We start from the raw sequence: 18887 nt of genomic DNA, 5'->3' as shown, positions 1-18887 counted from the left end.
ATGATTAAGGTAGCAGATTTTTCTGTTATAATAAGACCTGTTTTTACCAGGAGAAAACAACATTTTCCCAATTTGTTTTTTAAGGCAGGGTGTAAGCTTACAGAGTTGTTCTATTTTCTCCATTACAGAGACACCTATGAGTATGAACTCACCTTGCGAACTGACCTCTACACTAACAAACACACTCAGTGGTTTTATTTTCGTGTTCAGAACACCAGAAGAGATGCCACCTATCGCTTCACCATTGTCAACTTGCTAAAACCCAAGAGTCTTTATACTGTAGGGATGAAGCCACTCTTGTACTCCCAATTGGATGCCAACACCCGCAATATTGGCTGGAGGAGAGAAGGAAATGAAATCAAGTACTACAAGAACAACATGGATGATGGGCAGCAGCCCTTCTACTGTCTCACGTGGACCATTCAGTTTCCATATGACCAGGACACTTGCTTCTTTGCACACTTCTACCCATATACATACACTGATTTGCAATGCTACCTCCTGTCAGTGGCAAACAACCCTATCCAGTCTCAGTTCTGCAAGCTCCAAACTTTATGCAGGAGCCTAGCAGGAAATACCGTTTACTTGCTCACCATCACCAACCCATCCCAGACCCCTCAAGAGGCAGCTGCAAAGAAAGCTGTGGTCTTGAGTGCCAGAGTTCACCCTGGAGAAAGTAATGGCTCCTGGGTTATGAAAGGCTTTTTGGACTTCATCCTTAGCAACTCCCCAGATGCCCAGCTCCTCAGAGATATTTTTGTCTTCAAGGTGCTTCCCATGTTAAATCCAGATGGTGTGATTGTGGGGAATTATCGGTGTTCCTTGGCCGGAAGGGATTTGAACAGGCATTATAAAACCATTCTGAAGGAGTCTTTCCCTTGTATTTGGTACACCAGGAACATGATCAAAAGGTGAGACTTTTTATCTGTTGATATTTCTGTGACTGCTATGAGTCCTAGCACCAGATATCCCTACCTGATGGGGTATGAGGTCTCTTCTGTTGTTAAAGGAATTGAGTATGACTTTGGAGACAGAGCCCTTACCAGTCTCTTTGTAGTCAAGTGACTTTGTTAATTTTCAGACTTTTAAATCATGTCTTGTCTTTGGGTTGAAACTGGACATGCAACATTTCAGCAAGAGTCATTTCACTTGTAAGTGAAATAATTGAATGGAAAAGGTCAGAGTTCAGGGGAGTTCACAGGTCTTCATGATGAGACTTGTATCATAATAATAGTAGCTAACAATTAGTAAATGTGTATGCATGAAGTGGCAAGCTGTATGGTAGGTGCATTACACACATGACTCATTTAATCTTCACATTAACATTATGAGGTAGGCACAGTCAATATCGCAAGTTGTATGATACAGAAATTGAGAACCTAGGCCAGGCGTGGTGGCTCACGGCTGTAATCCCAGCACTTTGGGAGGCTGAAGTGGGCGGATTACCTGGGGTCAGGAGTTCAAGACCAACCTGGCCAACATGGCGAAACCCAGTCTCTGCTAAAGATACAAAAATTAGCCAGGCGTGCTGGTGGGTGCCTGTAATCCCAGCTACTGAAGAGGCTGAGGCAGGAGAATCGCTTGAACCAAGGAGGTAGAGGTTGCAGTGAGCCAAGAGCGTGCTACTGCACTCCAGCCTGGGTGGCAGAGTGAGACTCCATCTCAAAAAAAAAAAAAAATTGAGAAGTGGGTAGGTTAAGTAACTTGCCTAAGGTCATAAAGCTATTAAGTGACAAAGTAGATATTTAAATACAGGCTCTCTCTCTGGTTCCAGAGTCTAAATTCCTTTTACGATCTTATATTGCCTATCACAAAGAAAGAATCATAACATCAGTCAGCAGTTTTCAAGCCTGTATAAAAGCATTGAAGGCTATAATGTAATAGCACCCACCTTAAAGGAATTTTCATGCCATTGGAAATGAAAATACAGCACATAAGAATATGTGGGCTGGGCTCAGTGGCTGACACCTGTAATCCCAGCACTTTGGGAGGCTGAGGCAGGCAGATCACCTGAGGTCAGGAGTTTGAGACCAGCCTGGCCAACATGGTGAAACCTCATCTCTACTAAAAATAGAAAAATTAGCCGGGCATGATGGTGGGTGCCTGTAATCCCAGCTACTCAGGAGGCCGAGTCAGGAGAATCACTTGAACCTGGGAGGCAGAGGTTGCAATGAGCTGAGATGGCACCATGGCAGGCATAGCTAAAGAGCATATGTTTCAGAATCAGACAGGCCTGAGTTTGAGACCTGTTTTTACTGCTGGCTGGTTCTGTGACCTTGGCTAAGTGATTTAATGTGTCTGAGCTTCAGCTTTCTCATCTGTAGAGTGGAAAAATAATACCTGCCTTGGGTGGTTACTGTGAGGATTGAGATAATCACATGATCTATTTACTATAGTACCCAGCATATTATAAATGTGTAGCATTGTTGTTATTATACTCATCATGGGGAAAGTGAACATATTTGGAAAGCTGGAATAGGTGTCCTGGGTGATCATGAGACAAAGAAGAGCTGAGCCTTGTAGGAACCGGCCCTCGAAAGTCAGGAATCAAGGCTTTCTTTGGTTCTTTTTCTTTCCTGCAGCTGCCCACTCTCTGCCTCCCTCTCTTTCTTCACAGGTCTGCACCATGGTGAGCTTTTTCTCAATAGGCTTTTTTGTACTTCCTTGTCAACTTACGCAAGGCTACCCACCACCCCTTTCCAAATCAGAACTTTTCCATTTCTGGTCAGGCACAGTGACTCATGCCTGTAATCCCAGCACTTTGAGAGGCCGAGGCAGGAGGATCACTTGAGCCCAGGAGTTGGAGACCAGCCTGAGCAACATAGTGAGACCCCGTGTATTAGGTTGTATTAGCATTGCTATAAAGAAATATCTGGCCAGGCGTGGTGGCTCATGTCTGTAATCCCAGCACTTTGGGAGGCTGAAGCAGGCAGATCACTTGAGGTCAGGAGTTTGAGACCTGCCTAGCCAACATGGTGAAACCCCGTCTCTACTAAAAATACAAAAATTACCCTGGCATGGTGGTGCATGCCTGTAATCCCAGCTACTCAGGAGGCTGAAGCACTAGAATTGCTTGAACCTGGGAGGCAGAGGTTGCAGTGAGCCGAGATCACGCCACTGCACTCCAGCCTAGGTGACAGAGTGAGACTCTGTCTCAACAAAAAAAAAAAAAAAAAAAGAAAGAAAGAAATACCTTAGACTGGGTAATTTATAAAGAAAAGAGGTTTAATTGGCTCATAGTTCTGCAGCTTTACAAGAAGCATGGTGCTAGCATCTGCTCAACTTCTGGGGAGCCCTCAGGAAGCGTACAATCGTGGCAGAAGGCAAAGAGGGAGCAGGCACATCATATGGCGAAAGCAGGAGTAGGAGAGAGAGAATAAGTGTAGGGGAGGTGCCACACATTTTTTTTTTTTTTGAGACGGAGTTCATTTTTTTTTTTCAATTTCACATACATTTATTGAATATTTACTGTGTGCCAGGCACTGTGCTAGCAGCCAAACTAAATATTCTTTAGTTTCAATGAATAATTGATAACGGGAATGTTTTTTCCATCATTTCTAGTATAAGTGGGGTTTTTTTTCATTTTTAGTAGAGAGCTATATTTTTATAGGACAAAACATATAATACTGTCCCCTCTGTTGATATTAAGTCAAATATTTTATCTGTTCAGTCAAAGCCCAGTTCTGGTGTTAATGGGCCTGGATTTAATTAATTAAAGGATTAACTTACTGTATCATTACCTGTGTGCACCAGGCACCCTTCTGAATTGCAGACAGCATGTAGGAAGATCTAACTAAACTTTATTTTTTTTTATTTTTTTTATTATTATTATACTTTAAGTTTTAGGGTACATGTGCACAATGTGCAGCTTAGTTACATATGTATACATGTGCCATGCTGGTGTGCTGCACCCATTAAGTCGTCATTTAGCATTAGGTATATCTCCTAATGCTATCCCTCCCCCCTCCCCCCACCTTTTTTTTTTTTTTTTTTTTTGAGATAGAGTTTCACTCTTGATGCCCAGGCTAGAATGCAATGGCGCAATCTCAGTTTACTGCAACCTCCACCTCCTGTGTTCAAGTGATTCTCCTGCCTCAGCCTGCCAAGTAGCTGGCATTACAGGTATGCACCACAACACCTAGCTAATTTTGTATTTTTAGTAGAGATGGGGTTTCACCAGGTTGGTCAGGCTGGTCTCGAACTCCTAACCACAGGTGATCCACCCGCCTCGGCCTACCAAAGTGCTGGGATTATAGGCATGAGCCACCGTGCCCGGCCGGTGTCACACATTTTTAAACAACCAGATCGTGTGCAAAGTCAGAGTGAGAGCTCATGTATCACCAGGGGATGGCCCAAGCCACTCATTAGGGATCCACCCCCACTATCCAAATACCTCTCGCTAGACCCCACCTCCAACACTAGGGATTATATCTCAACTTGAGATGTGGGCAGAGACAAATACCCAAACTCTATCACCCCGCCTCTACAAAAAAAAAAAAAAAACAGAAACAAAAATAGCTGGGTGTATTGGTGTGTGCCTGTAGTCCCAACTACTTAGGAGGCTGAGGTGGGCGGATGACTTGAGCCCAGGAGGTCAAGGCTACAGTGAGCCATGGTCAGGCCACTACACTCCAGCCTGAGCAACAGGGCAAGACCCTGTCTCAAAAAAGAAAAAAAGAAATTTTCCATTTCAAGTCCCTCTGACTGGCAAGGCAAGCTGATGACATGTTTTCTGCAGTGGCTGAGAATGGAGATAGGGTCCATTGAAGGCCAATGGAGTTGAGATTTTCTTAGGAGGGAAAGTATTAACATCTGTATTTAAGGAAGAGATACCAAATGATCCTTAATTATTTGTATGCATTTGGGTGTCCACTGAGTCCTTTGTTTGCCCCCTCAATAGACTTCTTGAAGAAAGAGAGGTTCTGTTGTATTGTGATTTCCATGGCCACAGTCGTAAGAATAATATCTTCCTGTATGGCTGTAACAACAACAATCGCAAATACTGGCTTCATGAACGAGTCTTTCCTTTAATGTTATGCAAAAATGCACCAGATAAGGTAAGCACATAATGTAATTTTCTCTCCATTGAGTTAGGGACATGGGAACTCACTGCTTCCTATATGTAGTGTTTTATTTGGCATTTTGTATCTCTTTTTATTATCTTTGGTAAATCCGAGCAACCTAGACTTCAAGAATTTAGAAAAGCATGGTTTTAAGAATTGCTGTGGGGCCAGGCACAGTGGCTCACACCTGTAATCCCAGCACTTTGGGGGGCCAAGGCAAGCAGATTACCTGAGGTCAGGAGTTCGAGACCAGCCTGACCAACACGGAGAAACCCCATCTCTATTAAAAATACAAAAAGTAGCCAGGCATGGTGGCACATGCCTGTAATGCCAGTTACTTGGGAGGCTGAGGCAGGAGAATCGCTTAAACTTGGGAAGCAGAGGTTGCAGTGAGCAGAGATCGTGCCATTGCACTCCAGCCTGGGCAACAAGAGCGGAACTCCATCTCAAAAAAAAAAAGAATTGCTGTGTCCTGCCAGCTACAGTGGCTCATGCCTGTAATCCTAGCACTTTGGGAGGCCGAGGTGGGCATATTGTTTGAGCCCAGGAGTTCGAGACCAGCCTGGGCAACATAGGGAGACCCCTGCCACTACTAAACAATAGAATAAAAAAGAATTGCTGTGTCCATCAACCAATCAACAGATAAATAAAATGTGGTATCCTTTTTTTTTTTTTTTTTGAGACGGAGTCTCGCTCTGTCGAGGCTGGAGTGTAGTGGTGCACTCTTGGCTCACTGCAACCTCTGCCTCCCAGATTCAAGCAATTCTCCTGCCTCAGTTTCCTGAGTAGTTGAGAGTACAGGCATGCACAACCATGCCTGGCTAAATTTTTTTGTACTTTTAGTGGAGACGGGGTTTCACCACGTTGGCTAGGCTGTTCTCAAACTCCTGACCTCAAGTGATCCGCCTGGCCCGGCCTCCCAAAGTGCTGAGATTACAGGCCTGAGCTACTGCTGTTCTCAAACTCCTGACCTCAAGTGATCCGCCTGCCCCAGCCTCCCAAAGTGCTGGGATTACAGGCGTGAGCTACTGCGCCCCTCCATAAGTTGAAATTCTTGCATATACAGTTATCTATCACCTATCCTGTGGTGGTTGACCCTGGAAGAAGAGATTGAAGGACAAGCAAAATGCTAATGTCATGAGTCTTCATAGGAAAGGTTATATACTAGAAGATCACAAATAATTGTAAGATATTAAAGAGCTTAATGAAAACAATATAAAAGTTTTTAATAATTGACTAATTTTGTGACAGGCATATACAGGTAATCTTCATTGGTGTAGAAGCTGGTTTTTCACATCATAAATAGATCCACAAAATGTAGCTTTCAGAAGAAGAAAGTAGATTGGATTTTTATTTATTTATTTATTTATTTATTTATTTTACTTATTTTTTTTCCTTCTTCTTCTTTTTTTTTTTGAGACAGAGTCTTGTTCTGTCGCCCAGGATGGAGTGCAGTGGCGTGATCTCGGCTCACTGCAACCTCCATCTCCCAGGTTCAAGCAATTCTCTGCCTCAGCCTCCCGAGGGTCTGGGGTTACAGGCACCCGCCACCACACCCGGCTAATTTTTGTATTTTTAATAGAGACAGGGTTTCACCATCTTGGCAAGGCTGGTCTTGAACTCCTGACCACCCGCCTCAGCCTCCCAAAGTGCTGGGATTATAGGTGTGAGCCACCACACCCGTCCTTTTATTTATTTTTTCAAGACGTAGTCTTGCTCTGTCACCCAGATTGGAGTGCAGTAACACGATCTCCACTCACTGCAACCTCCGCCTCCCGGGTTCAAGCAATTCTCCTGCCTCAGCCTCCCGAGTAGCTGAGATTACAGGCAGGCGCCACCATGCCTGGCTACTTTTGTATTTTTAGTAGAGATGGGGTTTAGTAGAGATGGGATATTTTTAGTAGAGATGTAGGCCAGGCTGGTCTCAAACTCCTTACCTTGTGATCTGCCCGCCTTGGTCTCCCAAAGCGTTGGGATTACAAGCATGAGCCACCATGCCACGCACGGCCTAGACTGGAATTTTTTTAAGTTTTTTTTTTTTTTTTTTTAATAGAGACAGGGTCTCACTATGTTGCCCAGGCTGGTCTTGAACTCCTGGGTTCAAGCAACTCTCCCGCCTCACCACCTCAGCCTCCCAAAGTGCTGGGATTACAGGTGTGAGCCACTGCACTGGCTTTAGAAAAGTATTTTAATTTTTTTTTTTTTTTTTGAGACGGAGTCTCACTCTGTCTCCCAGGCTGGAGTGCAGTGGTGTGTCTCAGCTCACTGTAACCTCCACCTCCTGAGTTGAAGTGAGTCTCCTACCTCAGCCTCCTGGGTAGCTGGGATTACAGGCACAAGCTACCACACTTGGCTAAATTTTTTTGTATTTTTAGTAGAGACAGGGTTTCACCATGTTGACCAGGATGGTCTCAATCTCCTGACCTCATGATCCACCCACCTCGGCCTCCCAAAGTGCTAGGATTCCAGGGGTTAGCCACTGTGCCTGACTGATATTACAGATTTTTCCCATAAAGATATATGATAAAAATATTTTGTATTGTTACTCTTATTTGTTTAAAAAAAGAAAAGGAGGAAGCTTTCCTTCCTTCCTCTCTCTCTCTTTTGTTTTTTGAGTCTCGCTCTGTCGCCCAAGCCGGAGTCAGTGGCACGATCTCAGCTCACTGCAACCTCCTCCTCCCAGGTTCAAGCAATTCTCCTGCCTCAGCCTCCTGAGTAGCTGGGATTACAGGTGCATGTTGCCATGCCCGGCTAATTTTTTTGTATTTTTAGTAGAGTCGGGGTTTCACCATCTTGGCCAGGCTGGTCTCAAATTCCTGACCTCAGGTGATTGGGCCGTCTCGGCCTCCCAAAGTGCTGGGATTACAGGCATGAGCCACCATGCCCGGCCTCTCTTTCTCTTTCTCTTCTCTTTTTTCTTTTCTTTTTTTCTCTTCTCTTCTTCTTTTTCTTTCTTTCTTTTCCTTTCCTTTCCTTCTTTTCTTTCCTTCTTTTCCTTCTCTTATCTTCTTTTCTTTCTTTCAGGAAATCACACCCAGAACCCATATCTAAAACAAACTAATTGAAGCAGGGAACTCTGTCTCCTCTGCTCCTTCCCTCCATGAAGCAGAAATGCCCTGAGGCTCCTCAATAGAACCCCTGGATTCCACAGAGCACAATTTAAAAATCGCTGGACACTGAGATACTTTCCAACTGCAAAATCTTTTTAGCACGATAGGGTGGATAGAGAGAGGTGCCAAGTGTATATTACAAACTCCAAGTGACACACAAGGGCTGAGGGGTCATAAAAGATAAGGGAGGATATTGAACTCCAAGTGATAAGATTAGTGTAAGGGAGAGGGTTCCAGGCAGAGATTATGGGGGTAAGGAATACACATCATAGACAGAAGATAAACACAACTAGATTTAGGGGTTCAAGTTGGGGAGTGGCAGAAAATAAGTCTTAGAAAGGTTGGCTAGTGCCTTGAATGCCAAACGGATGTTCTAGGAAACCAATTCCTGCAAAATTCTCCTTAGGGGAGTGGGGTGGGGACAACAGGAAGGAAGAGTTCATGGGCAAAAATGTTTGGAAAACATATTGCAAATATACTCTCTTCCCTTTGGAAGATTACAGTCCTCATATTAAACACTCTAAGAGGGCTTGCAGAGACAGCCTGTTTAGTTTTGTTAACCCTTCATCTGCCTGACTAACATGACCACAGAACTCCTTTTTCCCCTGTAATACCTGTTAACATCCCTCCAAATTAGTATTTTGTGGAAAATGCCTTGGGAAATAACATATGGACCCCAAGGAAATTATTCTTGTATCATATTAATGAATCTTAGATATTTTACATTTGCTGATTTATGATTAACAGAAAATTTGGATTTCTTTTTAGTTCTCTTTTCACAGTTGTAATTTTAAGGTCCAAAAATGCAAAGAAGGAACAGGACGAGTTGTTATGTGGCGGATGGGAATCCTAAACAGCTACACCATGGAGTCTACCTTTGGCGGGTCCACCCTGGGTACATTCTCTTTTGTATATCATAGGCCAGCATAGGAAGGGAAATCCAAGCAAAGCATCAGGGAGATAAAATGCCTTTGAATGCTGGGGAGATAACTGATCTAGAGGATTTTTTTGTCTAGACTTATGCTAAATTTGAGTGCCCAACATATGAATGTGAAATATATTTGATGAGGCAGTATGGCATAGTGGTTGCTAAAGACCTGGAATCAGGCCAGGCGCAGTGGCTCACACCTGTAATCCCAGCACTTTGGGAGGCCAAGGCGGGCAGATCACGAGGTCAGGAGATCAAGACCAGCGTGACCAACATGGTGAAACCCCATCTCTACTAAAAATTAGCTGGGCGTGGTGGCATGTGCCGGTAGTCCCAGCTACGCTGGAGGTTGAGGCAGGAGAATCGCTTGAACCCGGGAGGTGAAGGTTGCAGTGAGCCAAGATCGTGCCATTGCACTCCAGCTTGGGTGACAGAGCGAGACTCTGTCTCAAAACAAACAAACAAACAAAAAACCTGGAATCAGGCAGATAGGGGGTTGAATTTCAGCTGCACTAACAAGTTTTGTGTTCTTGGGTAAATTATCTGGCCTTTTTGAACTTCATTTTTTTCTTTCTTTTTTTAATTTTTATTTATTTTGTTTTTTTGAGACAGGGTTTCTTTCACCCAGGCTAGAGTGTAGCGGCATGATCATGGCTCTCCGCATTCTCAACCTCCCAGGCTCAAGCGATTCTCCCACCTTAGCCCGTCGTGTAGCTGGGACTATAGGTGCATGTCACCATGCCTGGCTAATTTTTTTATTTTTTTTGTAGAGACAGGGTCTCCTTATGTTGCTCAAGCTGGCCTCAAACTCCCTGGCTCAAGCAATCCTCCTGCCTGGGCCTCTCAAAGTACTGGGATGGCAGGCATGAGCCACCATGCCCAGCCTCATTTTCCTTTTACTGCAATAATAATAGTACTTGCATTGTAGGTACTGCTTAGTGAGATGGTGCATGGAGTGCACTTCCCATAGTGCCTAACATGAAGTAAAAACCCCAGTAATTAGAACCATCATGATTATAATTTTTTCATTGCCAAAGATTCTTCTGAACCAAACTAAAACTAGGAGAGCTACACTCTCCTGAAGCATAATATTCTAGAATAAGAGGTGTTTTGTTTTGTTTTGTTTTGTTTTGTTTTGTTTTGTTTCAGGGTCTCACTCTGTTACCCAGGCTGGAGTGCAGTGGCGCAATCCCAGCTCACTGAAACCTCGCCTCCCTGGCTCAGGCGATCCTCCCACCTTAGCCTCCAACCTCAGCCTCCTGAGTAGCTGGGACTATAGGCACATGCCACAACGTCAGGCTAATTTTTGTATTTTTTGTAGAGACAAGGTCTCACCATGTTGCCCAGGCTAGTCTCGAACTCCTAGGCTCAAGTGAAGGGCCTGCCTTGGTCTCTCAAAGTGCTGGGATTATAGGCATGAGCCACTGTGCCTGGCCAGTGGTGGTATTTTTTTATTTTTTATTTTTATTTTTTTGAGACAGTCTTGCTGTGTCATCCAGGCTGGAGTGCAGTGGCACGATCTCAGCTCATTGCAAGCTCCACCTCCCGGATTCACGCCATTCTCCTGCCTCAGCCTCCTGAGTAGATAGGACTACAGGCTACAGGTGCCCACCACCACGCCCGGCTAATTTTCTTTGTATGTTTTAGTAGAGACGAGCTTTCACCGTGTTAGCCAGGATGGTCTCAATCTCCTGACCTCGTGATCTGCCTGCCTTGGCCTCCCAAAGTGCTGGGATTACAGGCGTAAACCACCGCTCCTGGCCAGTGGTGGTATTTTTAAAAAGATAATCATAAATTAGATTTACATTCAGTCACTAAGATTTAATTGGAAATGTTTGTGGGGTTTTTTTTTTCCAGGTAATAAAAGAGACACCCACTTTACCATCGAAGATCTGAAGTCCTTAGGTTATCATGTCTGTGACACCCTTCTGGACTTTTGTGATCCTGACCAAACGAAGGTAAAAATGGGGTTTCAAGAAATGTGGTGAAGGCCAGGCATGGTGGCTCACACCTGTAATCCTAGCACTTTGGGAGGCTGAAGTGGGTGGATTGCCTGAGCTCAGGAGTTCAAGACCAGCCTGGGCAACATGGCAAAACCCTCTCTCTACTAAAAATACAAAAAATTAGCTGGTCGTGGTGGCATGTGCCTGTAATCCCAGCTCTCGGGAGGCTGAGGCAGGAGAATCACTTGAACCTAGGAGGCGGAGGTTGCACTGAGTCGAGATCACACCACTGCACTCCAGCCTGGGGGACAGAGCGAGACTCAAAAAAAAAAAAAAAAGAAATGTGATGATGATGCTGTGATCAGTTTCACATGGGTCCAAAGTGAGCCCAGTGGAATTATAGGCAATCTTTATTTTCCTCTTACTAGTTTTCTGAAGTTTTTATAATAAAAGAAAATAAGAAAGCCCCCAGACTGCATACTGTCTACAAATGGTAAGACCTCATAATTCACCAAGAAGATGGAGACAGTCCTTTGGAACACCTCTCCCTCACTTCTGGACTTAACCTATGGCAACACCTATTCTTTTTTTTTTCTTTTGAGACAGGATCTGACTCTGTTACCCAGGCTGAAGTGCAATGGGGTGATCACGGCTCATTGCAGCCTCAACACCTTAGCCTCCCAAGTAGTTGAGACCACAAGTATGCACCACCACACATAGCTAATTTTTAAGCTTTTATAGAGACAGGGTTTTTCTGTTCCCAGGCTGGTCTCCAGCTCCTGGGCTCGTGATCCTCCTGCCTCAGCCTCTCAAAGTGCTGGGATTACAAGCATGAGCCACTGTGCCCAGCTACAACACTAATTATCTTTCCTTTTATTTTAGAAAATCAGGTGTCTTTTCTTTTTTTTTTCTTTTCTTTTTTTTTTTTTTTTTGAGACAGGGTCTCCATCTGTCGCCCAGGCTGGAGTGCAGTGGCGCGAACTCGGCTCACTGCAATCTCCGCCTCCCAGGATCATGCAATTATCCTGCCTCAGTCTACTGAGTAGCTGGGATTACAGGCGTGCACCACCACGTCCGGCTAATTTTTGTATTTTTTAGTACAGATGGGGTTTCACCATATTGGTCAGGCTGGTCTGGAACTCCTGACCTCAGGTAATCTGCCCGCCTCAGCCTCCCAAAGTGCTGGGATTATAGGCGCGAGCCACTGTGCCCAGCCAGGTGTCTTTTCTCTTCTCCAAAGTTAGCCCTGCTCTGTGTACACTTGTTGACTTCCCCTATGGCCTTTCTGAGGTCTTGCCTCATTAATTATGTCTTCCCAAACAAACAAACAAACAAAAAACTAATAATAATCATCATCAGGCCGGGTGCAGTGGCTCACACCTGTAATCCCAGCACTTTGGGAGGCTAAGGCTGGCAAATCACAAGGTCAGGAGTTCGAGACAAGCCTGACCAACACGGTGAAACCACCATCTCTACTAAAAATACAAAAATTAGCCAGGCGTGGTGGCAAGCGCCTGTAATCCCAGCTGCTCGGGAGGCTGAGGCAGGAGAAACACTTGAACCCGGGAGGCAGAGGTTGCAGTGAGCAGAGATCATGCCACTACACTCCAGCCTGGGTGACAGAGGAAGACTCCGTCTCAAAAAAAATAAAATAATAAAATAAAATAAAATAAAATAGAGTATTGCATTGTTGAAGAAGTTGGCAGCCAGGCATGATGGCTCACGCCTGTAATCCCAGCACTTAGGGAGGCCAAGGCGGGCAGATCACGAGGTCAGGAGTTCGAGACCATCCTGGCCAACGTGGTGAAACCCCATCTCTACTAAAAATACAAAAATTAGCTGGGCGTGGTGGTGTGCGCCTGTAGTCCCAGCTACTCGGGAGGCTGAGGCAGGAGAATGGCTTGAACCCAGGGGGCGGAGGTTGCAGTGAGCCAAGATCACGCCACTGTACTCCAGCCTGGAGACAGAGCAAGACTCTGTCTCAAAAAAAAATAAAAAAGAAGAAGTTGGCTCTAGTCAGAGAAAAGTGGCTAGAGCAGTGCTCACTGATGTTCTGCCCTAAAAAAATTTCTATTTGTTCCTCCCGCTCATGTAATTTTCTGTTAACATGTCCTTACTAGCAGGGGTGCAGGTTATTCATCTTTGTGTTCCCAGCAATAAATAAAATGCCTTTCAGCATATACTTAGTAAATATTTGATGAATAAATAAAATGGGCCAGGCATGGTGGCTCACGCCTGTAATCCCAGCACTTTGGGAAGCTGAGGCAGGTGGATCACCTGAGGTCGGGAGTTCAAAACCAGCCTGACCAATATGGTGAAACCCTGTCTCTACTAAAAATACAAAATTAGCTGAGTGTGGTGGGGCATGCCTGTAATCCCAGCTACTTGGGAGGCTGAGGCAGGAGAATCGCTTGAACCCAGGAGACAGAGGTTGCAGTGAGCCAAGATAGTGCCATTGTACTCCAGCCTGGGCAACAAGGGTCAAACTCCGTCTCAAAAATAATAATAATAAATAAATAAAATAAAATGAATTAACAAAATAGTTCTTTTTTTCACTTTCATAGTTCACTCAGTGTCTAGCAGAGCTTAAGGAGCTTTTACGACAGGAAATCCACAAGAAATTCCATGAACTTGGACAAGATGTAGATTTAGAAGGAAGTTGGAGTGACATCTCTTTGTCTGACATTGAATCCAGGTAACAAAGAAAAAACAGAGTTTTGTTTTTTTTTAAATACTTTGTTGTTAACCTGGGTGATATAGTGAGATCTTGTCTCTACAAAAAATACAAAAATTAGCTGGGCTTGGTGATCTATGCCTGTAGTCCCAGACACTGGGGAGGCTGAGGTGGGAGGATCACCTGAGCCCAGGAAGTTAAGGCTACAGTGAGCCAAGATCATGCCACTGCACTCCAGCATGGGCGACAGGCTCAGAAACAAAAAACAAAACATAAGAGTGAATATTCTTTGCCAGCCTCTGTTTTAGCCATTAGAAAGGAGTAGGGAGTTGGGCAGGCAGTTTGTGTAGGGCCTTGTAGGGAACTGCAAAGCCTTTGCCTTTCACTCCAACGGAGATGGAAAGCCTTTGGAAGGTTTTGAGTAGAGAAATATCATGGTTTGACAGGTTTTAGTGTTTTTTTTGTTTGTTTGTTTGTTTTTTTGAGATGGAGGCTCGCTCTGTGGCCCAGGCTGCAGTGGCGCGATCTCCACTCACCGCAAGCTCCGCCTTCCGGGTTCAGGCCATTCTCCGGGCTCAGCCTCCCGAGTAGCTGGGACTACAGGCGCCTGCAACCACGCCCGGCTAATTTTTTGTATTTTTAGTAGAGACGGGGTTTCACCGTGTTAGCCAGGATGTTCTCGATCTCCTGACCTCGTGATCCACCCGCCTGGGCCTCCCAAAGTGCTGGGATTACAGGCGTGAGCCGCCGCGTCCGGCCCCAGACAGGTTTTAGTTTTAACAGGAATACTGGCTGCTGTGTGAAAAGTAGATCATAAAGAGGGAAGTTCTAAGCAGGGAGACTCAATAGGAGGCTCTTGCAATAATATAGGTAAAAGATAATGGAGGCTTAGACCAATAATACAGGTAAAAGGTAATGGAGGCTTAGACCAGAGTAGCAGCAGTGGTTGTGGGGGGATGTGTGAATTGGTTGGATTCTAGATATATTTTGAAATTATAAACATTAGGATTTGCCTGTGGATTGGATATGGGCATGAGAAAAGAAGAGAATGACTCCACAATTGGTTGGATGGAGTTGCCTTTAGCTGAGATGGGAAAGATCAAAGGAGTGGAAAAAATTAGAGAGGTAGTGAAGATCAGGAGTCTAGTGTTAGGCTTGTTAAGTTTGTAATGTCCATTATATATTTAGTGGAGACCTCGAACAAGCAGTAGGCTATATGGGTCTGGAGTTCAGTGGAGAGGTCCAGTGGACCAGTGAGAGAGTCATCATTGGATAGATGACTTTTTTTTCTTGAGACAGGGTGTTGCTCTCCACCCAGGCTGGAGTGCAGTGGTATGATCTCTGCTCACTGCATCCTCAACTTCCTGGGCTCAAGCAATCCGCCTGCCTCAGCTCCCCAAGTAGCTGGGACTACAGGTGTGCACCATCATGCCCGGTTAATTTTTGTGTTTTTTGTAGAGAACAGGTTTTGCCATGTTGCCCAGGCTGGTCTATAACTACTGAGCTCAAGGGATCTGCCCGCCTCAGCCTCCCAAAGTGCTGCAATTACAAGCGTGAGACACCATGCCCAGCCTGGTAGATAATATTTAAACCTTAACACTAGATGGGGACTGGATGAAGTGGCTCACACCTGTAATTCCCACCTGCCTGGCCAACATTATGAAACCCCATCTCTATTAAAAATACAAAAATTAGCTGGGTGTGGTGGCACATGCCTGTAATCCCAGCTACTCGGGAGGCTGAGGCAGGAGGGAGGATCGCCTGAACCCAAGAGGTGGAGGTTACTGTGAGCTGGGATTGCGCCACTGCGTTTCAGCCTGGGTGACAGAGTGAGACTCTGGTCTCAAAAAAAAAAAAAAAAACTTAGCAGGGGGTCGGGGCATGCACCTGTAGTCCTAGCTACTTAAGAAGCTGAGGCAGGAGGATTGCTGAGCTCAGAAATTCGAGGTTGCAGTGAGGTATGGCCGCGCTAGTGTACTACAATCTGCGCCATAGAGTGAGACCCTGTCTCAGAAAAAAAAAAAAAAAAAAGACTGGTGGGATCTCAAGGAAGTAAGTGCAGATAGAGAAGAGGTCCAAGTCTGAGGTTTGAGCTGGATAATACAACTTTAATAGGGGAGGAGCCAGCAAAGGCGACTGAGACGAAGGGACTAGCAAGGCTGAAAAAAAGCAGAAGAGTGATTTTTTTAAAAACCTAAATCAGGCGCAGTGGCTCACACCTGTAATCCCAGGACTTTGGGAGGCTGAGGCTGGCAGATCACCTGATGTCAGGAGTTCAAGACCAGCCTAACCAACATGGAGAAACCTCATCTCTACTAAAAATACAAAATTAGTTGGGTGTGATGGCACATGCCTGTAATCCCAGCTACTCGGGAGGCTGAAGCAGGATAATCGCTGGAACCCGGAGATGGAGGTTGCAGTGAGCCGAGATCGCACCATTGCACTCCAGCCTGGGCAACAAGAGCGAAACTCCATCTCAAAAAATGAATGAATAAATAAATAAATAACCTAAATCAGATAATATCATTTATCTGTTGAAAGCACTTCAGTATCTCCCCGACTCAGTTTAAAAAAAAGCCAAAGACCCTACAATGGCCTATAAGGCTATAGGCCTCCTGATACCTCTATGGCCTCCACCCTAACCCTTTTTTTTTTTTTTTTTGAGACGGAGTCTCGCTCTGTCACCCAGGCTGGAGTGCAGTGGCACGATCTCAGCTCACTGCAACCTCCGCTTCCCAGGTTCAAGCAATTCTCCTGCCTCAGCCCCTCAAGTAGCTGGGACTACAGGCGCACGCCACCACACCTGGCTAATTTTTTGTATTTTAGTAGAGACAGGGTTTCACTGTGTTGCCTAGGATAGGCTGGTCTCGAACTCCTGACCTCAGGCAATCTGCCCACCTCGGCCTCCCAAAATGCTGGGATTACAGGCGTGAGCCACCGCGCCCAGCCAAATGCTGCCTTTTTCAACATGACCTACACACATTACTCTAATGCTACAACTTACTCCCCTCGTTCACCCTCCTGCCACTCCTTATCCCCCTTAGGTGCTCTACTTTTTTCCATAGTATTTATTGCCTCTGTCATTCTGTATCATTTAAGTCTTTACTATATCTGTTTTATTTATTTATTTATTTTTGAGACAGACTTTCACTCTTCTTGCCCAGGCTGGAGTGCAATGGCGTGATCTCCACTCACTGCAACCTCTGTCTCCCAGGTTTAAGCTATTCTCCTGCCTCAGCCTCCCGATTAGCTGGGATTACAGGCGCCCACCACCACGGCTGGCTAATTTTTAGTAGAGATGCAGTTTCACCATGTTGGCCAGGCTGGTCACGAACTCCTGACCTCAGGTGATCCACCCATCTCGGCCTCCTCAAGTGCTGGGATTACAGGCATGAGCCACTGCGCCTGGCCAATTTTTTTTTTTTTTTTTTTGAGATAGAGTCTCTCTCTGTCACCCAGGCTGGAGTCCAATGGCGTGATCTCAGCTCACTGCAACCTCCGCTTCCTGGATTCAAGCAATTCTCCTGCCTCAGTCTCCCGAGTAGCTGGGATTATTACAGGTGCCCACCACGATGCCTGCTAATTTTTTTTTTCTTTTTGAGACAGAATTTCACTCTTGTTGCCCAGGCTGGCGTGCAACGGCGCGATCTCAGCTCACTGCAGTCTCCACCTCCCGGGCTCAAGCGATTCTCCTGCCTCAGTCTCCCAAGTAGCTGGGATTACAGGCATGTGCCACCACGTCTGGCTAATTTTGTACTTTTATTAGAGATGGGGTTTACTCATATTGGTCAGGCTGGTCTCGAACGCCCGACCTCAGGTGATCCGCCCACCTCGGCCTCCCAAAGTCCTGGGATTACAGGCATGAGCCACTGCGCCCGGCCATCTAATTTTTGTATTTTTAGTAGAGATGGGGTTTCACCATGTTGTCCAGGCTGGTCTTGAACTCCTGACCTCAAGTGATCCACCCACCTTGGCCTCCCAAGGTGCTGGGATGACAAGCATGAGCCACCATACCCAGCCAATATCTGTTGTTTATTGTCTGTTTCCCTCTACTAGGAGATAGGTTCTACAAAGTCAGAGATCTTTTCGTTTGCTCTGTATCTCATGCACTTAGAATGGTACTGTTCTGTACCTAGCACAGAGGAAGAGCTCAATAAATATTTTTTGAATTAATTTAGCATTCAGGATCTCATCTGTACCTTCATAGTCTCCCCAGCTATTTAGGAAGCCCCCAAAAGGTTATGTCTCCCAGGTATGCAAGAATACCTTCTACTCTAACTTACTGGCTAAAGTGCCTCGTGGATGACCCAGCTGCTTTCAGGCTTCTGAGCTGGCATGGAAGTCTTCTGACAGAGGCTGCACTGTAGTCTGTGGTGGACAGTGGAAAAGGGATGGCTTTTCCACCCACTCTATGGCACATTGACATCTGGGCCCAAAAGCAATTCTGAGTCTCACAAATATTTCTTTGGGGACTTTAAACTAGGCCATCAGGCCAGGTAGTGTGCCCCATTCACCATGTCATCCCTTCCACTCTCTCAGAATCCTATGCCTAACTCACCAAGACCTCTGCACCAACCCCTCTCCAAATACAGCCTCAAAAACAAAATGCCGGCTGGATGCAGTGGCTCACGCCTGTAGTCTTAGCACTTTGGGAGGCCAAGATGGGCGGATCACTTTAGCCCAGGAGTTCAAGACAAGCCTGGGCAACATGGAGAAACCCTATCTCTACAAGAAATGCAAAAAGTAGCCAGTCATGGTGACTCATGCCTGTTGTCCCAGCTACTTGGGAGGCTAAGGTGAGAGGATCATTTGAATCCAGGAGGTCAAGGCTGCAGTGAGTCAAGATTGCACTACTGCACTCCAACCTGAGCGACACAGCGAGACCCTGTCTCAAAAAAAAAAAAGTGTGCTCTGCATATCAACTCATAGAAATAGTGCCCAAGATGTGGCTAGGCATGATGGCTCATGTCTGTAATAACGGGTATGATGGCTCATGTCTGTAATCCCAGCACTTTGGGAGACTGAGATGGGAGGATTGTTTGAGGCCAGGAGTTGGAGACCAGCTTGGTCAACATAGTGAGATCCCATTTCTATTTTTTAAAAAATTTAAAAAGAAATAAATAAAGCCCAAGGGGAATCAATTCAGAAACAGGCAGACTCTACAGTCTA

General features: G+C 45.4%; 1 protein-coding gene across 6 annotated transcripts in view; it reads left to right on the top strand.

The window, feature by feature from the left end:
• Positions 1–18887, top strand: part of AGBL2 (AGBL carboxypeptidase 2) — a 55968-nt gene that overhangs the window by 24510 nt on the left and 12571 nt on the right. For all 6 annotated transcript variants that reach the window (XM_055093693.2, XM_055093695.2, XM_055093694.2 and 3 more), the window contains 5 exons: positions 129–911; positions 4901–5057; positions 8942–9068; positions 10959–11059; positions 13609–13739. In XM_055093693.2, the coding sequence (XP_054949668.1) occupies positions 129–911; positions 4901–5057; positions 8942–9068; positions 10959–11059; positions 13609–13739 (1299 nt within the window). The remainder of the gene's footprint in view (positions 1–128; positions 912–4900; positions 5058–8941; positions 9069–10958; positions 11060–13608; positions 13740–18887) is intronic.

Source organism: Pan paniscus, chromosome 9 (assembly GCF_029289425.2).
Source record: "Pan paniscus chromosome 9, NHGRI_mPanPan1-v2.0_pri, whole genome shotgun sequence".
Lineage (NCBI taxonomy): Eukaryota > Metazoa > Chordata > Mammalia > Primates > Hominidae > Pan > Pan paniscus.
The sequence above is the reverse complement of the archived record's forward strand: the minus strand, read 5'-3'. Positions and strand labels throughout refer to the sequence as shown.